Here is a 21,978-nt window from a genome sequence, read left to right as displayed (position 1 = left end):
CTTCGATTTTTAAAATAAATGTTTTGTTTTGTTTAATCTACTTGAGAGAATGTATTAATTTGGAAAAGTCAGATGGGGATTTTTGTCGAAAACAACTAATTACTGTTAGTCTTCAACAGCGAAAGTACAGCTGTTCTCGGGCAAAAGTTGTTTTCAGGGCAAAACCACAAGGTTGTTTTCGTGTTTTGCCTAGTGAGAACCAGTTTGCTCCAAAATGAACGTCTTCATGATTCTTCATATTAAAAACATTCTTAATATACTTGATACAGTTTTGATGAATAAGGGAAAATCAATAAAGACTGTGTAGTAATTCTAAAAAAAATCTAATTTTTTTACCACTAATAAAAAGAAGCTTTAATTCAACTTTTATTTTGATTCTTTTGAAAGTCCCCAGCTTGATTTTGGGCTTGATTTTGCATTCAGATGTTAACACATGCACAGACGCATATAATTTTCCCTGTAGAGTGTTCATGAAGGAGGAAGAAAGGGATAGTAGGTGGCGAAAGGATGGCGTTGTATCCTTTGAACTTCTACCGTAACCTTCACCTTAAAAGAAAATAAATTAAAAAATTGCGGCCCAATTTTTAAAATGGGAATTAAAAAAGTGGAAGTGTTTTTACTCCTTTTTTTTTTTTTTTTTTTTTTTTTTTTTTTTTTTTTTTTTTTTTTTTTTTTAACTCCTTGAGATCTTTATAGAGACGATAGAAGAAGAAAAATTCGGTTGGTTGATACTCGTTCTTGCAGCGAACAAATATCTGAATTTGTAATTTTCTATTTACTTTTTTAAGGATTTCCATGAATTTCCAGCCTCAAGGCATTAAAAGTTTGAATAGCAACATATTAACAATTTAATAAAAGCTTATGCAATTCCTGATTTCTTTAGAAAAAAAACATTCTAGTCTATGTTTTCTTCCCGTGAGAGACAGGAAAAAGAATATTTCACTGGAAAAATTTCATTGCCTGACACCTCTGGGGAGTATTTATGAAACTAGACAAACTCAGTATTCTAAGAAAATGGAAAAGGTTACAGAGTCAAGTATTAAACTTTACTCGCAACAAAACCTATATTTTACTAAAGAAGGTCTCAAATATAGGCATAACGGTTAAAATGCTTTATAAATATGTCATTATATTTTTTTTGTTTTTTTTCCATTTTAGTGGTTTCACTTAGTTTCGAAAACAATATGACTAAGTCAAGAATTTAGGAATAAAATAACCCAAGTCCAGTAATTTGAGAATAGACCGGAAATGCCAGTCTGTTTAGTTTCAAACAGTTCGTGGTAACGAACTGTAGTAAGGAGCGACACGGCTCAATAGTAACTAAAACTCTAAAAAATGGAGCTACATCAGAAGAATCGCATTTTAATGCTGATTTTAAATATATAAGTTTCATCAAGTTTAGTTACACCCATCAAAAGTTACGAGCCTCAGAAAATTTGCCTTATTTTAGAAAATAGGGGGAACACACCCTAAGACAATTTTAACGAGAATCACACCATCAGATTCAGCGTATCAGAGAACTCTATTGTAGAAGTTTGAAGTTCCTATCAACAAAAATGTGGAATTTTGTATTTTGTGCCAGAAGGCAGATCACGGATGTGTGTTTATTTGTTTGTTTGTTTTTTGTTGTTTTTTTCCCCCAGGGGTTATCGTATTGACCCAGTGGTCCTAGAATGTTGCAAGAGGGCTAATTCTAACGGAAATGAAAAGTTCTAGTGCCCTTTTTAAGTGAACAAAAAGGCCTTTTTAATGAAACAACCCTTTTTAAGGGCTGCTTCCTCATCAACGTCCGGCTCTTTACGCTAAAGTTTTTTACTGTTTTAAAAAGTAGAGTTGAGAGAAAGAGTCAAACTTAAGGGTAAAGAGAGGGGCGTTGATGAGGAAGCAGCCCCTTTCATATACGAAGTAATTTCTGTTCGTTTTAAGTTTTAATGTCGCTCCTTACTTTCAGTTAAAAAAAAACTTGTTTTTCTTTTATTTAATTCAGTCAGAAAACATCTACTCAAGAAAGTTTTGACACAGGTACTAAACGGCGTTTGAGGCGGGTGTTGGAACCGAAAAAAGTTGATATTCTACTTTCTATTTCGTTTGATTTACTTCTATTATTATAATTTCTATTTTCACTATCTTTTTTAATGAATTAAAAAGAATGAAATTAACGACTTGAAAGATAAAGATTACTTTTGATATCATACAAGCTTACAACCATGGTGGTATCCAGGGAGGGTTAGGGGGTTTTTGATCCCCCCCCCCAAAAAAAAAATGTTTTCTTACTCGTAAAAGGTAACAAAAATGAATATAAAGTTTTTTTGTAACCCTCACATAAGAAAATCGTTTTGCACCCTCCCTCTCCCCATCCGAAAAAACTCCTGGATGCGGCTCTGCTTACAACTGACACGCTTCTAGAAGTTGCAAGCAGGCGGCAATAATTGCAAGCAGTTGCAAAAGAAGAAGTTGCAAGAAGGCGGCAATGAAATGGCTTTTTACATTTGGGAAAGAAGTACTAGTTGGCTTTGCCTTCTCTCTTCTCAGTGTTATTAAAATATTCAAAAGGTATTCACTGAAAACAAAGCAGGCTAGTTGTTATCTGTATATTGAAGCCTGTCATGAATATAGAACACGATATAAAAACGAAGATTTTGCATATTATATGTTTTTATATTGTGCTTCACCTTCTCCTTAAACGGGCTATTGAGCTATATAGAAAAAAACTTTCTTTATCTCAGGTTCCTAACCCAATATATCTTATTTTGTGCTTTTATATCTTAACGCTATCTTGAAATTTAGCACAAGGTGATTACGACAAAAGAAAAAAGGAAAGAAGCACTATTAAAAATGCTATGGCCCTTTAACTCTGCAAGGGCTAACCATAAACTCAAAGTTTTGCATTTTTGCCCCTGATGATCATCAAAAACAAGTAGATTATGGAGGAAATGACTAGATTAATCATAAAAAGGCAATTTGTCTTTCGTCACAATCTAGTTGAAGCCAAATACCTCTTAAACGGAGCAAAAACTGGGGAAAGTTTGGCTGCCAAATTTCCAAGAAGTTTGAAAAAGTGGAAAATTCACCAATGTTTACATAATTAAATTAATGTGTAAAAACAACCAGGTGGAATTTCAATTCCTCTTGCTGACGGGAAAAAATTCATTCTGGGTTTAAAGAAAACAACTCATAATGAACTAAAAACAGAGGAATTTTCAAACTGAAGGATAAAGATTATGTTAGATATATGAAAATTTTTCATTTGACCGGTGGCACCAACTCACAAAAATAAAAGAGGGGGCAGTGACGGTTTTGTCGTTTCTTTTAATAAATGTACCAAAAAAGGTATTTTTCGAAATCTAGCCGGGGGGCATTTGTTGTTCTTTTTTTCGGGTTTTTCTAATGAAAACACCAAAGAAGGGTACTTATTCCAAAATTTAGGGGGGAATTAGACTCCGCTATCCTCCAGTTGACTCCCCTCCCCTTATTTGACACATTTTTAGTAGTTGTCAGTGCGTCGCAATATTCCTTCGTATACATTGAATAGTTAGCTGTGACTTTCCTAATGAAAGTCACATTGTAGAAGGGCATTGCAGGGGTATACGCACTTAGTCGCGTTAGGTATATAAGATTTCTGGAATAAAGGGCAAACCTTAACTTGGTTCTCTGAGAAAATGGAAGAACTAGCACCATAGAATCACCAAAAATATCAAAAAGTTACTTTACATTCAAAGAAAACTTTATTTCAACTTACTACAACTGGATTAAAAGTAATTGTATAAGTTTATAAAAATCAAACCTTAATAAGTGTACAAATATACTTATTTTGTCCTCTTGCAAAAGGGTTTCTTCTATTCAGAGCTCAATATAAAGGAAAGGTAAAACGATACTAATAAGAATTGTGTAAGATAAATACCTTAATTTGGATTTCACTATTAGCCTTACTGTCTTGTTAAGTACCGCTAGATGGCACGGTTTTGAGACAACATCAAATAGTCGGCTAATAAAGTGCTTTTCAAAACGTTCGTGGTAAGGAATCAAACAGTCTGTGGTAAGGAACTGTAATAAATAGTTGAGAAAAAATACGATTTGACCTCAGAGATATCAAATCAAAGATAACCAATCTGAATCCAACGTCAAAAATGCATATTTCCATACCCCAGCATCAATTATCTCCTTCATGGAACAAGGGGGGGGGCTTCAGATAAATTTCTTCGTCTTGTATGCCGAATTAAATGTTCTTCCAACTGATTATTATTATTTCCAAAAGAAATTTTGATCTGCAGGTTCAAGGAACGAGGGGGGGGGGCTGGATAAAGTAAGCAGATTGTTTTTTGACGGATTCCTTTGGCTAAATGATCATTTTGTATGAAATAAAGTACTATAATACCAAATATGAGATGAAAAAGCAATTGGTTTTTTACTACAATTTAGCTAATTTTCACCTCTAAGGATCCTTTAATATGAGGGGGTGCTAAGTATAATATCTTGAAAACCACTTCTTTAATGAGATCAAAATTTCAGTTCAATCAGTTATAAAGAAGGAACGCTTAGAACTTAGGTAAATTAATCACAAAATCATTTTGACTTTAAAGTACAACCTTAAGCAAATTATTCCAAAAAAAATAAATATACAAATTTCGTTTTAATTATTCCTCTGGGGAGAGCCAAAATCAAAACATGCATTGATTAAAAAACATTCAGAAATTAAATAAATAAAAAACATGTTTTTTACCTGAAAGTAAGGAGCGACATTTAAACTTAAAACGAACAGAAATTACTTCGTATATGAAAAGGGCTACTTCTTCATCAACGCCCCGCTCTTTACGCTAAAGTTTTTTTTACTGTTTTAAAAAGTAGAGTTAAGATTAAGAGTCGAACTTTAGCGTAAAGAGCGGGGCGTTGATGAGGAAGCAGCCCCTTTCATATACGAAATAATTTCTGTTCGTTTTAAGTTTTAATGTCGCTCCTTACTTTTAGTTAAAACAAAGTTGTTTTTTTTTATTCAATTTAAGAACAAAGGTGGGTGAAAAACAGCTAAGGAAACAAGTGGTGAAAGAAAATGTGGGCGAAAAACAGGTAAAAAGCATATGGTACTAAGTTGTTTAAGATAACTAAACTAAGTAGTTTAAAGGGGCGTTGTACTTGTAAATAATTTTTTTTATATTATTGCTTATTTATTACATAAACACTGCAATACTGACAAAGATTCTGTACTTTCATAAAAATAATTCATGGTTTTGTAACAATCACAAGAAAAGGGCTACAAATTTTGGTTCCCAAGTTTGAGTAAATCTAAGGTTGGCCCACGGAACAATAAAGGTATTTAATCTAACTTCCTTTGTACCTTAAGGTGATGTGGTCAAACAGTTTGTTGTGACGAAGTGTAAGTAAGCTACAACTCGGCCAAATAGTAATTGAAACCCTAAAATAGGGTATTTTGATAAAAATAATTGCATCAAATAGATTTGGTTTTTATGCTGATGCCAAACCTAAAAAATAATTTTTTTAGGTTTCATAACCTAAAATGAGATTCTCCATGAGGTTGAACATACCAGAATACGCTACTGTAGTGGTTTCAAGTTCCTATATAAAAAAGTGGAATTTTTTCGTGTTCCCATGGTTGATCGTATCGAACCAATGGTTCTACAAAATCGGAAGGGTCTCATTCATGCGGAAATAAAAGTGTTTTTTTTAAGTGACCAAAAAGATTGGAGGGTAACAAGCCCTTTCTCATGCTTCTTATTTCTCCAAAGAAATTCGAACAAAATTTTGAGATAGCCATTTAGTTCAGCTAGGAGAGTTTTTCGAGACAATTTTGCGGGGCAATTTTCCTATGAAGAGGGCGATTTCCTTTTATAATTTCTGACTTCCCGCTTCAGAAATTAAGAGGGGCAGCTTCCCATGTGTATGGAGTGATTTCTGTTCGCTTTAACTTTTGCTTTGCTCCTTACTTTCAGGTGAAAAAACTTTTTATTTAATTTACCTTGAAAGATCGCCCTATTTCGTCCATTATAAACTTCTTTAGTTTGCTCTGCCCAACTATTTGAAAATGATTGGGCAGTCTTGCTATAACTTGTAGAGCCTGGATAAAGGATCCGAATAAACGACAGAAAAATAAAGGTGACACCTACTTTCCTGGGAATCTTGTCAAAATCATTTAACTTCTCTCGTTTTGTTCTGGAGAAAGAGATGTACAGATTTAATGAAACTTACATCATTAAAAATTGTGAATTTTATTTTTTACATTAAACGGAGTAGTTTTCTTTGCAAATTCTGGAAACGGATGTCCCTAAGAAGTTTTTGCTAAGAAAATGCTTTGATTAAGAACCTTACTGACACAGGGGAGTGCATTATTCATGCTGTAAGTACATATCTTTGCTTAACAGTTAGTAAAAGACTAGATTATCCTTTATTTTAGACTAGCTTCTCCTTAGCATATTGAACAACGGACACATGCAAGATTCCCAACTGATTTTTTCTGAAATTTTAAGGAAATATCATCTGAGCGATTCGGACACTTTGGGGGTTCTTTTTGGTGCTAAAAGAATTTACTAATACACATTATGTTTTCAAGACGGTCACCCGATGCTAAGGATCGCAAAATGATCTTGAATATATTAAATGACCTTAAGACTATGAATATTTAAAATATGCTTCATATCCTCCAAAACACAAGGAATATTTTGTTTTTTAATAAGTTCCTTTTGAAGATAAGTACACGACGACAGATTAATTAAAAAAAGTGAATTTATTTTCAGAAAGTAAATACTTATTTAGGCATAGTTTATTTAGCTCTATTTTTTGGCAAAGTTACCAAGTTTTTCCAACTCTTACCATGCCTCTTAACTAATTTTAGGGTAGCCTCTTCATGAAAACTTGCCAGCCTGCTCCGATAACCAAAAGTTCACTGCCGTTTTTACGTCGTTGTCATCATTGCCACTGAGATGGCAACCGGTTGAACTGGAGACAAAACATGGCTTTTGCATATCACGCTCAAATCGAGGCAGCTGAATATGAAATGAAAACATACACACACTCTATAAATTTGAAAGCCTCTTTCCCAGCGCTAAATCCCGGCGTCGGTGTTTTTGAATACGCATGGTGTTTTATTGGTTAACTTTATGTGACAAGGAACCACTACCAATGCAGAAGCATGCTGCCAAACTCTAAGAAAGCTCTACGTACCGATTCAAAAAAAACTTGGCATGCTGACAAAGAGAATTGCCCTCTTCATTACAATGAAAGACCTCATAATGCAGATCAGACCCACGGTGCATTAGACAGTTTTGGCTGATAAGTTTTACACCACCCATCCAATAGTCCTCATCTAGTGCCAAGTGACTACCATCTGTTTCTCTACCTCAAGCAACACCTCAGTGGCAACCGCTACAGTCATGACGACGATGTGAAAACGGCAGTGAAGTGTGATCATCAGAGCAGGTGGCAAGTTTTTATGAAGAGGTTACTTTAAATCAGTTGAGAGGTACGGTAAGTGTTTGAAGAAACCTGGCAAGTGTGCTGTTAAGTGTAGTAAAGTATGTTCTTTCTGAAAATGAATTTACTTTTTTGAAATAATTTTTCGTTGGGTACTTATCTTCAAATAAACTTTACTTAAAAAACATCACTCATACATGTGATTATTATTAGGTAATTAGAACATATGCTGTTAAGAAAGTTGCTTTTAGTGAATCCATTAATCACAACAACATAAAAAGACAGATTAATCGTAGTCAGGGGATTAGCGTTCATCTGCTGAAAAGCGTATCTACAGTAATATGTTATTTCCAGCCTCATTGTACAGAGTGGATGGTCGTAAAAGCTTGAAATATGGCTCATTGAATCGGAAACAAAAATTTCTAGTGTTCTATTTAAAGGCCTAAGCCAATTGGGTGTCCCTTCAATGTCCCGTGTGCCACTTAGTACCTCTTCTAATGCTACATAAAACAGGGCTCAATTTTAAACAACACATTTCAAACGAAGCGTCCGAAAGGTTGAATAAATGCGCTTGCAGTTGCGACATGGTTACGACACAACACATTATACGCCAAAATCCTGCATAAAAACACCTCTAGATGAAACACACAGATGTTCCTAGAAAGGTAGGTATGCTACATCTTGCTGAAATATTATTTTAATGAAACCATACGAAAAGGGAAGAGTTGTGGGAAAAGTCAAGTCATGGCCAATTGTAGAAAAAGCCAAGAAAGATTGTCCAATTAAATGGGCATCAAGTGCAAGGTTAATTTAATCTAAATAGATTAGGTTCGAGGAGGAGCGTGCGTAGCTGTGTTGGCCTCAGTCGGCTTGGTGCTGCAGTGAGTTATTATTAGTAGTAGTAGTAGTATATGAGGTTGTGTTTATTTATATCTGTTTTTCATTTAAATTTTAAAGCTTTATTTATATTTCGGGATTGGATATATTTCCTATTACATGGGAATGAAAATATGAATACATTCATAGAGATCCTTATACTGTGGCGAAGAAAGACCCCTTATCTGGGTTTTGAATCATCTATGTTTTGAATAAACTACTTTACTACCCTACAATTGCGGTCCCAAGGGTCCTTTGGCCAAATCTTGATTTGATGATAATACTCCTTATATCCATTCCGTCTATACAATTGTCCGCTATTTGTGTGAGACTATGAGAACTCTCAGAACACTCACTGCGCTGTTGTATTTACATTTGCTGATTGGACTCACTTCTGTCACTAAGTCTCTCTTCCTTCCGCAAAAGCTTTGCATTGTCGCGTTTTACGGAGGGAAAAGGCTTTATATACTCCAAAGAGATTGACACTTGAATTAACAAACTTTCTGCAAATGAGATTCCCAGGAGTTTCGATAAGAAGGGTGGTGGAAACACAAAGCCAAATAAACTTCAAAAATGAATTAGGAGCACTGAATTAGAAATACTGTACTGAAACAGTGAAGTTCGTAGATGAAATAGAATATTAAAAAAAAAAATCAAGATTTATTTTGGGATAGGTGCTATAACTGGACAGTCCAATATTAAAATTAATATTTTTATTTATTCCCTATTTATGGTTTCTACTCTCGCTGGTCTCTGGCCTTAGAATTCGGCTTTCCAGCCTCTTCATATTTCTTATGGCACTTGGTATTAACCAAGTGACATATAGCAATCGCAGATTCTGTCGGTCGGTCGTTCTGTCAGTCTGTCCTGGTTTTGCTAGTTTAGGCACTTCCAGATAAGCTAGGACGATGAAATTTGGCAGGCGTATCAGGAACCAGACCAAACTAAATTAGAAACAGCCGTTTCCAAGATTCGACCATCTGGGAGGGGGGAGTGGAGAACGGTTAATTCAGGAAAATTTCAAAAAATGAAGTATTTTTAACTTACGAACGGGTCATCAGATCTTAGTGAAATTTGATATTTAGAAGGATGTGGTGTCTCAAAGCTCTTGTGTTAAATCCCGACCGGATCTGATGACATTGGGGATGTTGGGGGGAACCTAAAATCTCAGAAAACGGAGTGGAGGGATCGGGATGAAACTTGGGGGGGGGAAATAAGCAAAAGTCATGGATACGTGATTGACATAACCGGAACGGATCTGCTCTCTTTAGGGGACTTGGGGGGAGGGTTAATTCTGAAAAACTAGAAAAAAGAGGTATTCTTAACTTACGAAGGAGTGATCGGATCTTAATGAAATTTCATATTTAGAAGAACCTTGTAACTCAGATCTCTTATTTTGAATCGCGACCGGATCCAGTGTCATTAGGGGAAGTTTGGGGGACCGAAAATCTTGGAAATGGCTTAGAGTGGAGAGAACGGGATGACAATTGGTGGGAAAAATAAACACCAATCCTAAATACGTGATTGACATAACTGGAACGGATCCGATCTCTTTGGGGGAGCTGACAGGAGTAACTGAGAAAAATTAGAAAATATGAGACATTTGTAACTTACGAACGGGTGATCAGGTCTTAATACAAATTTGATATTTAGAAGGATCTTGTGGTTCTGAGCTCTTAGTTTAAATCACAACCAGATCCGCTGACATTGGGAGGAGTTGGAGGGGGGAAACTGGAAATCTTGAAAAACGTTAAAATTGAGGCTTCTTTATCTTGCGAAGGGGTGATCGGATCTTAATGAAACTTGATATATAGAAAGGTCTTGTGTTTCAGATGCTCCATTTTCATTTCGAATTGGATTCAGGGTTATAGAAGGCTAGAGGGGGGAAACAGAAATCTTGGAAACCAGAAAACTTGGAAAACACTTAGAGTGGAGAGATCGGGATGAAACTTGATGGGAAGAATAAGCACAAGTTCTAGATACGTTTTTGACATAATTGGAACGGATCCGCTCTCTTTGGGGGAGTTTGGGGTGGTGGTGTTAATTTGAAAAAATTAGAAAAATTGAAGTATGTTCAAATTTAGAACGGCTGACTAGATCTTAATGAAATTTCATATTTAGAAGGAACTCATGTCTCAGAGCTCTCATTTTAAATCTGACCTTATCTGGTGACATTGGGGGGAGTTGGATGGGGAAACCAGAAATCTTGGAAAACGCTTAGAGTGGAGAGATCGGGATGAAACTTGGTGGTTAGTATAAGCAAATGTCGTAGTTACATTATTGACGTAACCGGAATGGATTCACTCTCTTTGGGGGAGTTTGGAGGTGGTGGTTCCAGTGCTTTTGAAAGTTTGGTGCTTCTGGATGTGCTAGGACGATGAAAATTGGTAGGCGTGTCAGGGACCTGCACAAATTTACTTGAGAAAGTTGTTTTATCTGATTCGGCAGTCTGGGAGGGGGGGTTGAAAGGAGAGGAAAAATTAGAAAAAATGTGGTATTTTTAACTTACGAGTGGTTCATCGAATCTTAATGAATTTTAATATTTAGAAGGACCATGTGTCTCAGAGCTCTTTTTTTAAATCCCTACCGACATTAAGCCTCTGATTTTTCTTTTTAATCAATCTATTGATTCTTAGAATTTCGCTAGAGCTCATACCACATGAGCTTTTGGCTCTTGGCTCTTCCCACCTCGTCAGAAGTGCCAAATGAGCTCTTAGCTCTTGTTTTCTTGGGGCATTGTGTTTTCAATTTTGTCTTTCAAGTGCTGCACTATTGCTACCATGAATCTTCACAGCACAAGCTGTTTGCAAGCTTTTATTTCATGTGTTGCACTTTTCTTAGTTAGACTAAGGTGTTCCTATTGCATTGATAAAATTAGACAATAATGTTGCCCCTCCGTGACCACTTCTTCGACTCTTTTGACCAAAGATCTTCAAAGGACGGCTTCAACAGTGCAGCAACCTTTTGGGAATAACAGTTAAGTGTTACTCTTCTCACCAACGTCTTCTATTTTCGGTTGAACGTCAACACCAAATATAATGTGCTGCAGTAACGCTAGCGTTATTTTTATCCACACATTTGCAAGTCTTGCACTCATTTGTTGCTCCATAATTTTCATTAAGCGATGTCCAGATGCACCGATGCTCGACTCCTTCAAGAATGAGTCCAAATTTTAAATCAGTTCACTTTTTTACGTTTTTGAAGCAGGTCAAGTTATCTACAAGTTAACATTTATAGATTTATAAATTGATAAATTGAAGTCTTACTAATCTGACAAAATATGATTGTCTGATCGTTAAACATTGCTGAAATCAAATTTTAGACAAATTTTGCGTCTATAAACATGCATTTATGTAAGTTTAGTACTCCATTCAAAACAAAAGGCAACATCTGGAGGATTTTTTGAAGATTATTCTGCTGTTTCGGCATTGCATGTTGACCCAACAACAGGGCTCAATTATTATTCACGATCATCAATTAGAGAAGTTGAAATTGATAAAAGAAGTTAATGAGAAAAGAAAAGAAAAAGAAGAAAAAGAGAAATGAAAAAATGAGAGAAGTTAATCAACTAGAGAAGTTAAAATTGTAGTCAGTTTACCACTTATAGTAAAGTAAATTGCATATATTTTTTTTTATTTGTTGTCTTGGAACGTACATATGACAAATATCTAATTGCCATTACTGATAGTTGAGTCCTGCAATATAACAAGGAATAAACAACTTGCATTTCCTTTAAACTAGCCATGGTTGACACAGCGGCCAAAAAAATTTCTGCTGGTTTGTTGAGATGATTATTTTGAAGTGACTGCAAAATACATGTGTTGCAATTTTGAAACATTGGTGAAGATAGGAGGTCTAAGAGTCTGGTGCTATTTTTGTGTAACTGAAAATAGTAATTTAAACTCTTAAAAAAGAGAAGCCAAGGGAGGGAGCAGTGAATAAATGTGCAGCACAGCACAATCATGGTTTTAGATGTCTTTGCTAATAATCACTTCGTCTATCTATTGCAGTATAGGCTCTTGCAGGTTCTTGCAAAAGTCTGTTTTGCTAATGAAATATATTACAGCTTCTAGAGACATTAATATAACATTCAGTCCCATAGTCACACAACGGTACTAATCTTTTCTCGGTAATGCGAGAAAAGAGTTTGATCTCAGCTGCAGCAACCCGCCACAAAGCCCAAAATTCGAATCCAGTGATAAGATTATATGAAAGGGTCTTTATAATAATTCAAAGAAGAATGTGATAGCTATCTTCTACGAGGATGCTCTATAAGGCAAAAAAAAATAAACAAGAAAATAGTTGCCAATGGCTTAGACAGAAATACTTTCAATTGCTGAAGTTGACACAAGTACTGCAGTGCCTAGACTGTAAACTGGTGGTTGCTCCGTGAAAAAGCTAGTTACGTTCGATTTGTAATTTGGACAACATGACATCCAGTAATAATGACTAAGATCTGTTCTAGCTTACGAGAAAGCAGCTAAATTCGGTTAAGACGGTTCTACATTCTGGCACAAAATTAGGCTGCAGCCACTTCTAGCTCCGCTATCGAAGGGGAATTAAACTACGGCAGAAACCACTCACTTGTTTAGGTTATAATTTGTTATATATCGATACCGAGATAGATTTGTCTAGCATTTTAAAAATTCTAGTTACATTCAGCTTGGAAAGTGCTGCACTGTCCTGTTGAACCAGTGCAATGCTGCACTGCGCTGTCCTGTTGAAGCAGAGTTGCATAATTATTGCAGCATCTAGGTTATGTATCGTCTGTTGCGTTATCGAGGTAGAAACAAACTAAATCAGAAACTAGTCTGCTCTTTACAGGTTAAGTTACACTAGTTACGCTAAATCTACACTTACTATACGGTATATAGTATGTTCAAAAAGAATAATCTGTTATAGAAATTTACCTGTAGGGGTGATAAATTTAGAATCTCCAAATCAGGCATTCCGCTCTGCTTTATGTAAACGCGGAAAGTGTTGCTCGCAAAATCCGTTTTAACACATGGTGGAGAGTCACATATGCACTGGAAGTTGTGAGTTCCCTCTTGCACACAACTTGCACTGCTGACACAGGGGTCAGATATGCAGGGGTATTCCCAGACGCAATCTGGAGCAAGATTTTGAGTAACTTTGGCATCATGGAACCCTAAAGTCCGGCCTGAAAAAAGGGACAGAGATATGAATTATAAGGAATTTCTCTGATACTCAACTCTGATCTAAGCTTTAGTTTTAAATCCCTTGGAGAAAAACTGAAAATGCGCTTATATCTTATGGCAATTAAATAAAAAAAAACTAATTTTTTAAGCTGAAAGTAAGGAGCGACATTAAAACTTAAAACGAACAGAAATTACTCCGTATATAAAATGGTTTGTCCCCTCCGCAATGCCTCGCTCTTTACGCTAAAGCTTTTAATTGTTTTAAAAAGCAGAATTGTGGCAAAGAGTCAAGTTTTTAATTGCTTTAAAAAGTAGAATTGTGACAAAGAATCAAACTTTAGCGTAAAGAGCGAGGGATTGCGGAGGGGACAAACCATTTTATATACGGAGTAATTTCTGTTCGTTTTAAGTTTTAATGTCGCTTCTTACTTTCAGCTAAAAAAATTAATTTTTTCTATTTAATTTCTGAACGTTTTTGAATTAATGCATGTTTGGTTTTGGCTCTCCGCACATAAATTATTAAAATGAAATTTGTATATTAATTCTTTTTTTGGCTAAATGGCTTTCTCTTAGTTTTGATCAGACGACTTTGAGAAATAAGGGGTGTAGAAGGAGGCCTAGTTGCCCTAAAATTTTTCGGTTGCTTAAAAAGGCAACTAGAACTTTTAATTTTTAACGAACGTTTTTATTATTAAAAATTATACGTAACTTATAAATTAGCAACTTGCGTAACAAACTTTCATAATCTTATATTTTTATTATGTATACAAGGGGGTTTGTATCCTCGTTAATACCTCGCTCTTTACACTAAATCTTAAGTTTTGTCCCAATTCTTTAAGAATGACCCCTGAATCAGAAAGGCCGTAGAATAAATAGTTGAAATTACTAAAAATACTTTCAAACAGTTCGTGGTAACGAACTGTAGTAAGGAGCGACCCGGCTCAATAGTAACCAAAACTCTAAAAAATGGAATTTTGATACCAATAGCTACATCAAAAGAATCGCATTTTAATGCTGGTTTTAAATATATAAGTTTCATCAAGTTTAGTCTTACCCATCAAAAGTTACGAGCCTGAGAAAATTTGCGTTATTTTAGAAAATAGGGGGAAACGCCCCCTAAAAGTCATAGAATCTTAACGAAAATCACACCATCAGATTCAGGGTATCAGATAACCCTACTGTAGAAGTTTCGAGCTCCTATCTACAAAAATGTGGAATTTTGCATTTTTTGCCAGAAGGCAGATCACGGATGCGTGTTTATTTGTTTTTTTGTTTTTTTGTTTTTTTGTTTTTTTTCCCCAGGGGTGATCGTATCGACCCAGTTGTCCAAGAATGTTGCAAGAGGGCTCATTCTAACGGAAATGAAAAGTTCTAGTGCCCTTTTTAAGTGACCAAAAAAATTGGAGGGCACCTAGGCCCCCTCCCACGCTAATTATTTTCCCAAAGTCAACGGATCAAAATTCTGAGATAGCCATTTTATTCAGCGTAGTCGAAAAACCTTATAACTATGTCTTTGGGGACGACTTACTCCTCCACAGTCCCCGTGGGAGGGGCAACAAGTTACAAACTTTGACCTGTGCTTACATATAGTAATGGTTATTGGGAAGTATACAGGCGTTTTCAGGAGGATTTTTTTGGTTTGGGGGAGGGGTTGAGAAGAGGGGGATATGCTGGGGGAACTTTTGTTCCCCCAGAATTTGTAATGGGAGAAGAAAATTTCCATGAAGGGAGAGCAGGATTTACTAGCATTATTAAAAAAAAAAACAATTAAAAAATAAAAGTGAAAAAGCTTTTTCAGCTGGAAGTAAGGAACAGCAATAAAACTGAAAACAAACAGAAATTATTACCCATATGAGGGGCTCACCTCCTTCTAATACCTCGCTCTTTACGCTAAAGTATTTTCGGTAATTTCAACTACTTATTCTACGGCTTTTGTGATTCAGGCGGTCATTCTTAATGAATTGGGATAGAATTTAAGCTTTAGTGTAAAGAGCGAGGTACTGACGATGGGGCGAATCCCCTCATGTATGTAATAAAAACATGAGAATACAAAAGTTCTTTACGTAAGCTAATTTATAAGTTACGTAAATCTTTTACCAATAAAAAGATTCGTAAAAAATTAAAAGTTCTAGTTGCCTTTTTAATTAACCAAAAAATCGGGGGGCAACTAGGCTTCGTCCCCCGCTCTTTTTTTCTCAAAATCATTCGATCAAAATTATGAGAAAGCTATTGAGCCAAAAAAAAAAATATGCAAATTTCGTTTTGATCATTCCTCTGCGGAGAGCCAAAATCAAAACATGCATTGATTCAAAAACGTTCAGAAATTAAATAAAAAAAACAAGTTTTTTCAACTGAAAGTAAGGAGTGGCATCAAAACTTAAAACGCACAGAAATTACTTCGTATATGAAAGAGGCTGCTTCCTCATCAACGCCCCGCTCTTTACGCTAAAGTTTTTTACTGTTTTAGAAAGAAGAATTGAGAGAAAGAGTCAAACTTTAGCGTAAAGAGCGGGGCGTTGATGAGGAAGCAGCCTCTTTCATATACGAAGTAATTTCTGTGCGTTTTAAGTTTTGATGTCACTCCTTACTTTCAGTTGAAAAAACTTGTTTTTTTTATTTAATAGCATAAAGAGCGAGGTATTTATCTCCTCTTAAATACATCGCTCTTTACGCTAAAGTATTTTTAGAACCCCTCATATGCGTTTTAATCTCTGTTCGTTTAAAGTTTCAATGCTACTCCTTTCTTTCATTTGAAAAAAAAACGTTTTCATGTTTATTTTTCATTGTTTTCTTATAGTAATGCTAGAAAATCATGCGCCCTTTTCCTTGAATTTTTCTTCCCCCATGACAGATTCCTCCAAGGAAAGATCCTCCAACATAGCCCGCTCCCCTCAGCCCCAAACCCCCAAACAAAATAAAATCCCCCTGATAACGTCTGTACACTTCCCAATAACCATTACTATATGTAAACACTGGTCAAAGTTTGTAACTTGCAGCCCCTCCCCCAGGGATTTTGGGGGAGTAAATCATCCCCAAATACATAGTTATTATGGTTTTCGACTATGCTGAACAAAACGGCTATCTCAAAATTTTGATCCATTGACATTGGGAAAAAATGAGCGTGGGTGGGGGCCTAGATGCCCTCCAATTTTTTTGGTCACTTAAAAAGGGAACTAGAACTTTTCATTTCCGTTAGAATGAGCCCTCTTGCGACATTCTAGGACCACTTGGTCGATACGATGACCCCTGAAAAAAAAAAAAAAAACAAAAACAAACAAATAAACACGCACCCGTGATTTGTCTTCTGGCAAAAAATACAAAATTCCTTATTTTTGTAGATAGGAGCTTGGAACTTTGACAGTAGGGTTCTCTGATACGCTGAATATGATGGTGTGATTTTCGTTAATATTGTATGACTTTTGGGGGGTGTTTCCCCCTATTTTCTTAAATAAGGCAAATTTTCTCAGGCTCGTAACTTTTGATGGGTAAGACTAAACTTGATGAAACTTATATATTTAAAATCAGCATTAAAATGCGACTCTTTTGGTGTAGCTATTGATATCAAAATTCAGTTTTTTAGAGTTTTGGTTACTATTGAGCCAGGTCATTCCTTATTTACAGTTCGTTACCACGAACTGTTTGACTGATACTGGTATAGTTATTCCACTCCAGTCTGTATCGCTTATGCCCTTTCCAATTTTTTCCGTTTCAATATTATCAGTGTAAATTATTACTATTAGTAGTATATATTTTTGTAAATAATATTTAGAAACCCTCACAACCGAAAACAATTGAAAAGCTACTAGTAGCCTACCCTGGTTTGGGTTCACTGAATGATTTTTATACTTTCAAGGATGTATCTATATTAATTCTGAAGTTTTTGTCCAGTTTTGTTGCCCCTAAAAACCATTTCTCTCCCAAAAACTTTTAATAGCATTATACCAGGCAACGATTCTTGAAAATTTCAGGCCCATCAAAAAGAAAAAAAAAACAGTTTCTTGGACTATTTTCAGGTTCAAAAATTTGAGGGACCCATATTTCTATTAAAACAAGGTTTGGTTCCTTTTTGGACCCCAATTTCGTGTGTCCATGCCCTCAAACTAAAGTTTTTCTAGTATTTTAATATTTTTTCCTTTGCAAGTGGCCCTGTGCCAGGGCCTATTCTATCTTTTGCAATCTGGTTCTTTTATCCTAAGGACTTAAGAATGTGCGTTTAGTACCAACTGAGCAAGGTTCTTTGGCCTTTTTAGGTTCCTTATCCCCAAATAATTTTTCGCATATTGGGTTCCTCTTAGCCCTAGGACTTACGACTGCTAGTTTCAAAGCGTTCAAGGACAAATATTTTTGGCCTATTTTCAGACTTCCTAACACTAACTTATGTTTCCTTGTGACCAATGCAAAAGTCACTGAAAAATTCCGAGCAATCAAAAACTTTCCATTTTCTAATTCAATGAGGCCCCTCTAAAGTCTCTAAGGCCATTCATTCCACAAGAAGTGGTCCAGGAAAAAAAATACATTGGATGTGCTTCTACTATAGGCAACGCTAAAGTGTTGTATCTGGTATCTGCCATTTTCAGTTTTCTTTAATAAACTAGAGCCTTGCAAATATGCTTACATGTATTGAATAAGTTAATATTAGTCTTATATATATACTATTAATAAGCTGCAGTCGGGAAAGCAAAAGGGACTCGTTTTAGAATATTAATCCTTAATATTTGATTTATCTTGATGTTCAATATCTTCTGACCCTTTCTGAGAAGATAAAATAGCAGGAAATGAGTTCAGATAGGAAAGGAAGGTCGTTAAAAGACTTATGCTGACTTATAGCTGAATTCTAGATTCATTACGATGTTTCAAATAGTCTACTGAAGAAAATGAATATTCATGAATCTACAAGATTGAATTCTAAAGAGATTAGTAGTTGGCAATTTCCTTCAAGGAATATTTCCTTGAAAACAGAAGCTACCGATTTTTCGTCAAGTCATATATAAGCCTCTTAGAATGTAAATCTGATGAAATTAAATTCTAATCTATTCCACCAACTTTTTTCTAGATTTGTTCTAAAACGCTATGAGAAAAAAAAAACAACATTTAGATCTAAGAGGAAAAACAAACATTATAAACCAGCCTAACCTCGTCTAGCCAAACCTAATCTAAACTAACCTAGTCTGCCATCATCAAACCTTGTATTAAATTGAAAAAGTTGACTGATAACGCTTACTAAATACTAGGAGAAAAGAAAACAAGACAAGACAAACGACAGTGAGAATCCATATATAGATGCCTGCCGCATACCGAGCGGTGCGAAGCGCCACCCCAACAGCTAGTATATATATAAAAATAAGTTGTCTGTGTGTTAGTGTCGAGTGACGTCATGTTTGTGTGTCGACTGATGTCATGTTTGTCGACTGAAGTCATTATAAGGATTGAGCTGTATGCGTCATGAAGTTATTTGTCGACTGAGGTCATGTTTGTCAACTGATGAAATTACATACCGGGACACATGAAACATATAATTGTCCATGGGAAAAACAGTGTCCCGGTCGTCATTTATATTCCCTGTGTCCCGGTGTCCCGGTCGTCATTTGTGTCCCGGTCTGTAATTTCTATTCGAACAATCCCTGTGTCCCAGTCGTCATTTATATATGCCGCCTGTGCCCCCGGCGTCCCCGTTGTAGTTGTGTTCCTATGTCCCGGTCATCATTTATATTCCCTGTGTCCCGGTCGTGATTTGTGCCCGGGTGTCCCAGTCTGTAATTTCTCTTTGAGGTTCCCGGTCGTCATTTATATTCCCTGTGTCCCGGTCGTCATTTGTGTCCCGGTGTCCCGGTATGTAATTTCATCAGTTGACAAACATGACGTCAGTCGACAAACAACTTCATGACGCATACAGCTCAATCCTTATAATGACGTCAGTCGACAAACAAACATGACGTCACTCGACACACACACACACAGAGACAACTTATTTTTATAGATATACTAGCTGTTGGGGTTGCGCTTCGCACCACCCCAACACCTAGTTGGTGGGGCGCTTCGCGCCCCCCCAAGCCCCCCCGCGCACGTAAGTCGTTACGCGCCATATTAGTTACGCGCCATTGTAGCTGTGTCCCTGTGTCCCACCTGTGAATAGAGATAGATATAAATGTATATTTTTAACTACGTAAAACATGCGAATATACAACATTCTTCGCTGTCCCATTGTCTGTGCATATAAATAGCATTTATATTCCCTGTGTCCCGGTCGTCATTTGTGTCCTGGTGTCCCAGTTTGTAATTTCTCTTTGAGTGTCCCGGTCGTCATTTATATTCCCTGTGTCCCATTGTCCCGGTCGTCATTTGTGTCCCGGTGTCCCGATCTGTAATTTCTATTCAAACAATCCCTGTGTCTCAGTCGTCAATTATATATCCCGCCTGTGCCCCCGGCGTCCCCGTTGTAGTTGTGTCCCTGCGTCCCGGTCGTCATTTATATTCCCGGTCGTGATTTGTGTCCGGGTGTCCCAGTCTATAATTTTTCTTTGAGGTTCCCGGTCGTCATTTATATTCCCTCTGTGTCGGTCGTCATTTGTGTCCCGGTCTGTAATTTATCTTTGAGTGTTTTTTCTTTTTAGTTTTTTTTAGTTTTTTACATTTTTTCAGTTTTTTTTTCTTCTTTATTTTTCAGCGTCACTATGAAGTACATATCGCCGAACCTTTGTTTTTTAACTTAAATCTGGTAAGCTTTGACGACCTTATCCAAGTCAAAATCCCAAACCCAATCATCATCGCTATCATTTTCAGTTTTGATATGTTTTGACTCTCGCTTTCCAGGTGGATTTTCATCTAACTGCGCGGTTTTGCGTTCTTTAGCCGCAAGCCTGTTTTCTTGCTGTTCTTGTGATTCCTTGGCACGCTTTCTTTTCTTACTTTCTCTATCAGCTGCAAGCCTGTTTTCGTGCTGTTCTTGTGATTCCTCGGCACGCTTTCTTTTCTTACTTTCTCTATCAGCAGCAAGTTTTTTGGCATAGACTCTTTGAGCAGCTTCCTCGGCTGTTGCCATTGTAGGTTCTTCAATCATTTTACAATTAAACATTTTTCCGTGAACGCAGGTCTTAAATACCATTAATGAGGTCACCGTCATAACAAAAATGACGACAACTAACTTCATGACGTCAGTCGACACAGAAAAATGACGTCACCTGACAGACACACAGACAGACAACTTATTTTTATATATATAGATATATAGATATGCATGACATCATATAAGAAAATGCTTATATGACGTCATAAGAAATGCTAATATGTCGTTCTAACATAGTAAATGACGTCATTTGCAAAACCAAGATTATATCTCTTAACAAGTTTGCTCAGACCTCTGACCTATCTAGATCGTTTTTTTTTTTATGCGAGAATATCCTAAGATACTAATTTCCACGACAAAATATGGAGCCGATTTCGAGAACATACATAAATACACAATTATTGTTCACTTATAAAGATAATATATATATATATATATATATATATATATATATATATATATATATATATATATATATATATATATATATATATATATGTATATATATATATATATATATATATATATATATATATATATATATATATATATATATATATATAATATATTTATATATATATATATATATATATATATATATATATATATATATATATATATATATATATATATATATATATATATATATATATATATATATATATATATATATATATATATATATATATATATATATATATATATATATATATATATATATATATATATATATATATATATATATATATATATATATCAAATGAATCTGAGCTCCTGAATCGCAAAACCCTTATTAAGACCCTTATTTATTAGAGTGACCAGAGTAACTCTTAGCGGTTCCAATTACACGGTGTGGCAGGATTGTATGAAAGGGCATATTAAATAATTTTGGAAAATAATCAACCGTACAAAAATGTAATAGTTCTGACAGTTTTGGCCTATTTAATGAGCTTTTTTCACAGTAATTGCAAAACAGCTCAGAGTCTCATCTTCTCTGCTTTCTGGATAAGAAAAGCTGGAGATTCCATTCAAAGAAATAAGGAATTAACCAATTCCTTTCTGTAATAATTAATAGAAAGAAAAACAAACTTTTTTTGAAACTTTTTTTTTGCACAACAGATGGTCCTTTCTTGGACAAAGCTGACATATTTTCCAGTATGAGTTTTAATATACCGCATCAAGTAGATGACAGTCTGGTTTTAAGAGCAACACATTATTTCTTAAAATTCTATTGCCAAAAAAGTGGGAAAATGTAATAAATATGTAAAAAATATAAAACAATAATTATATTAATAATAATAATATAATAATAATAATAATTATATATAATAATAATAATATAAATATAATTTATATAATAAATATGAAAATATAATAAATATAATAAATATAAATATAATATACTCTGCTTCATGTATTGGTAAAACTAGACAGAAACCAATTTTCGATCAAGTTTCA

At 35.3% G+C, this 21,978-nt stretch overlaps 1 protein-coding gene across 1 annotated transcript in view; it reads right to left on the bottom strand.

Moving 5' to 3' along the window:
* LOC136033310 (chondroitin sulfate proteoglycan 4-like) overlaps positions 1-21,978 on the bottom strand; it is a gene marked incomplete in the record, with an annotated part of 437,436 nt that overhangs the window by 99,503 nt on the left and 315,955 nt on the right. Inside the window, 1 exon segment of the mRNA XM_065714084.1 lies at positions 13,209-13,459. Within this exon segment, the coding sequence (XP_065570156.1) occupies positions 13,209-13,459 (251 nt within the window).

Source organism: Artemia franciscana, chromosome 11 (genome assembly GCF_032884065.1).
Source record: "Artemia franciscana chromosome 11, ASM3288406v1, whole genome shotgun sequence".
Lineage (NCBI taxonomy): Eukaryota > Metazoa > Arthropoda > Branchiopoda > Anostraca > Artemiidae > Artemia > Artemia franciscana.
This window is presented reverse-complemented; position numbering and strand designations above follow the sequence as displayed.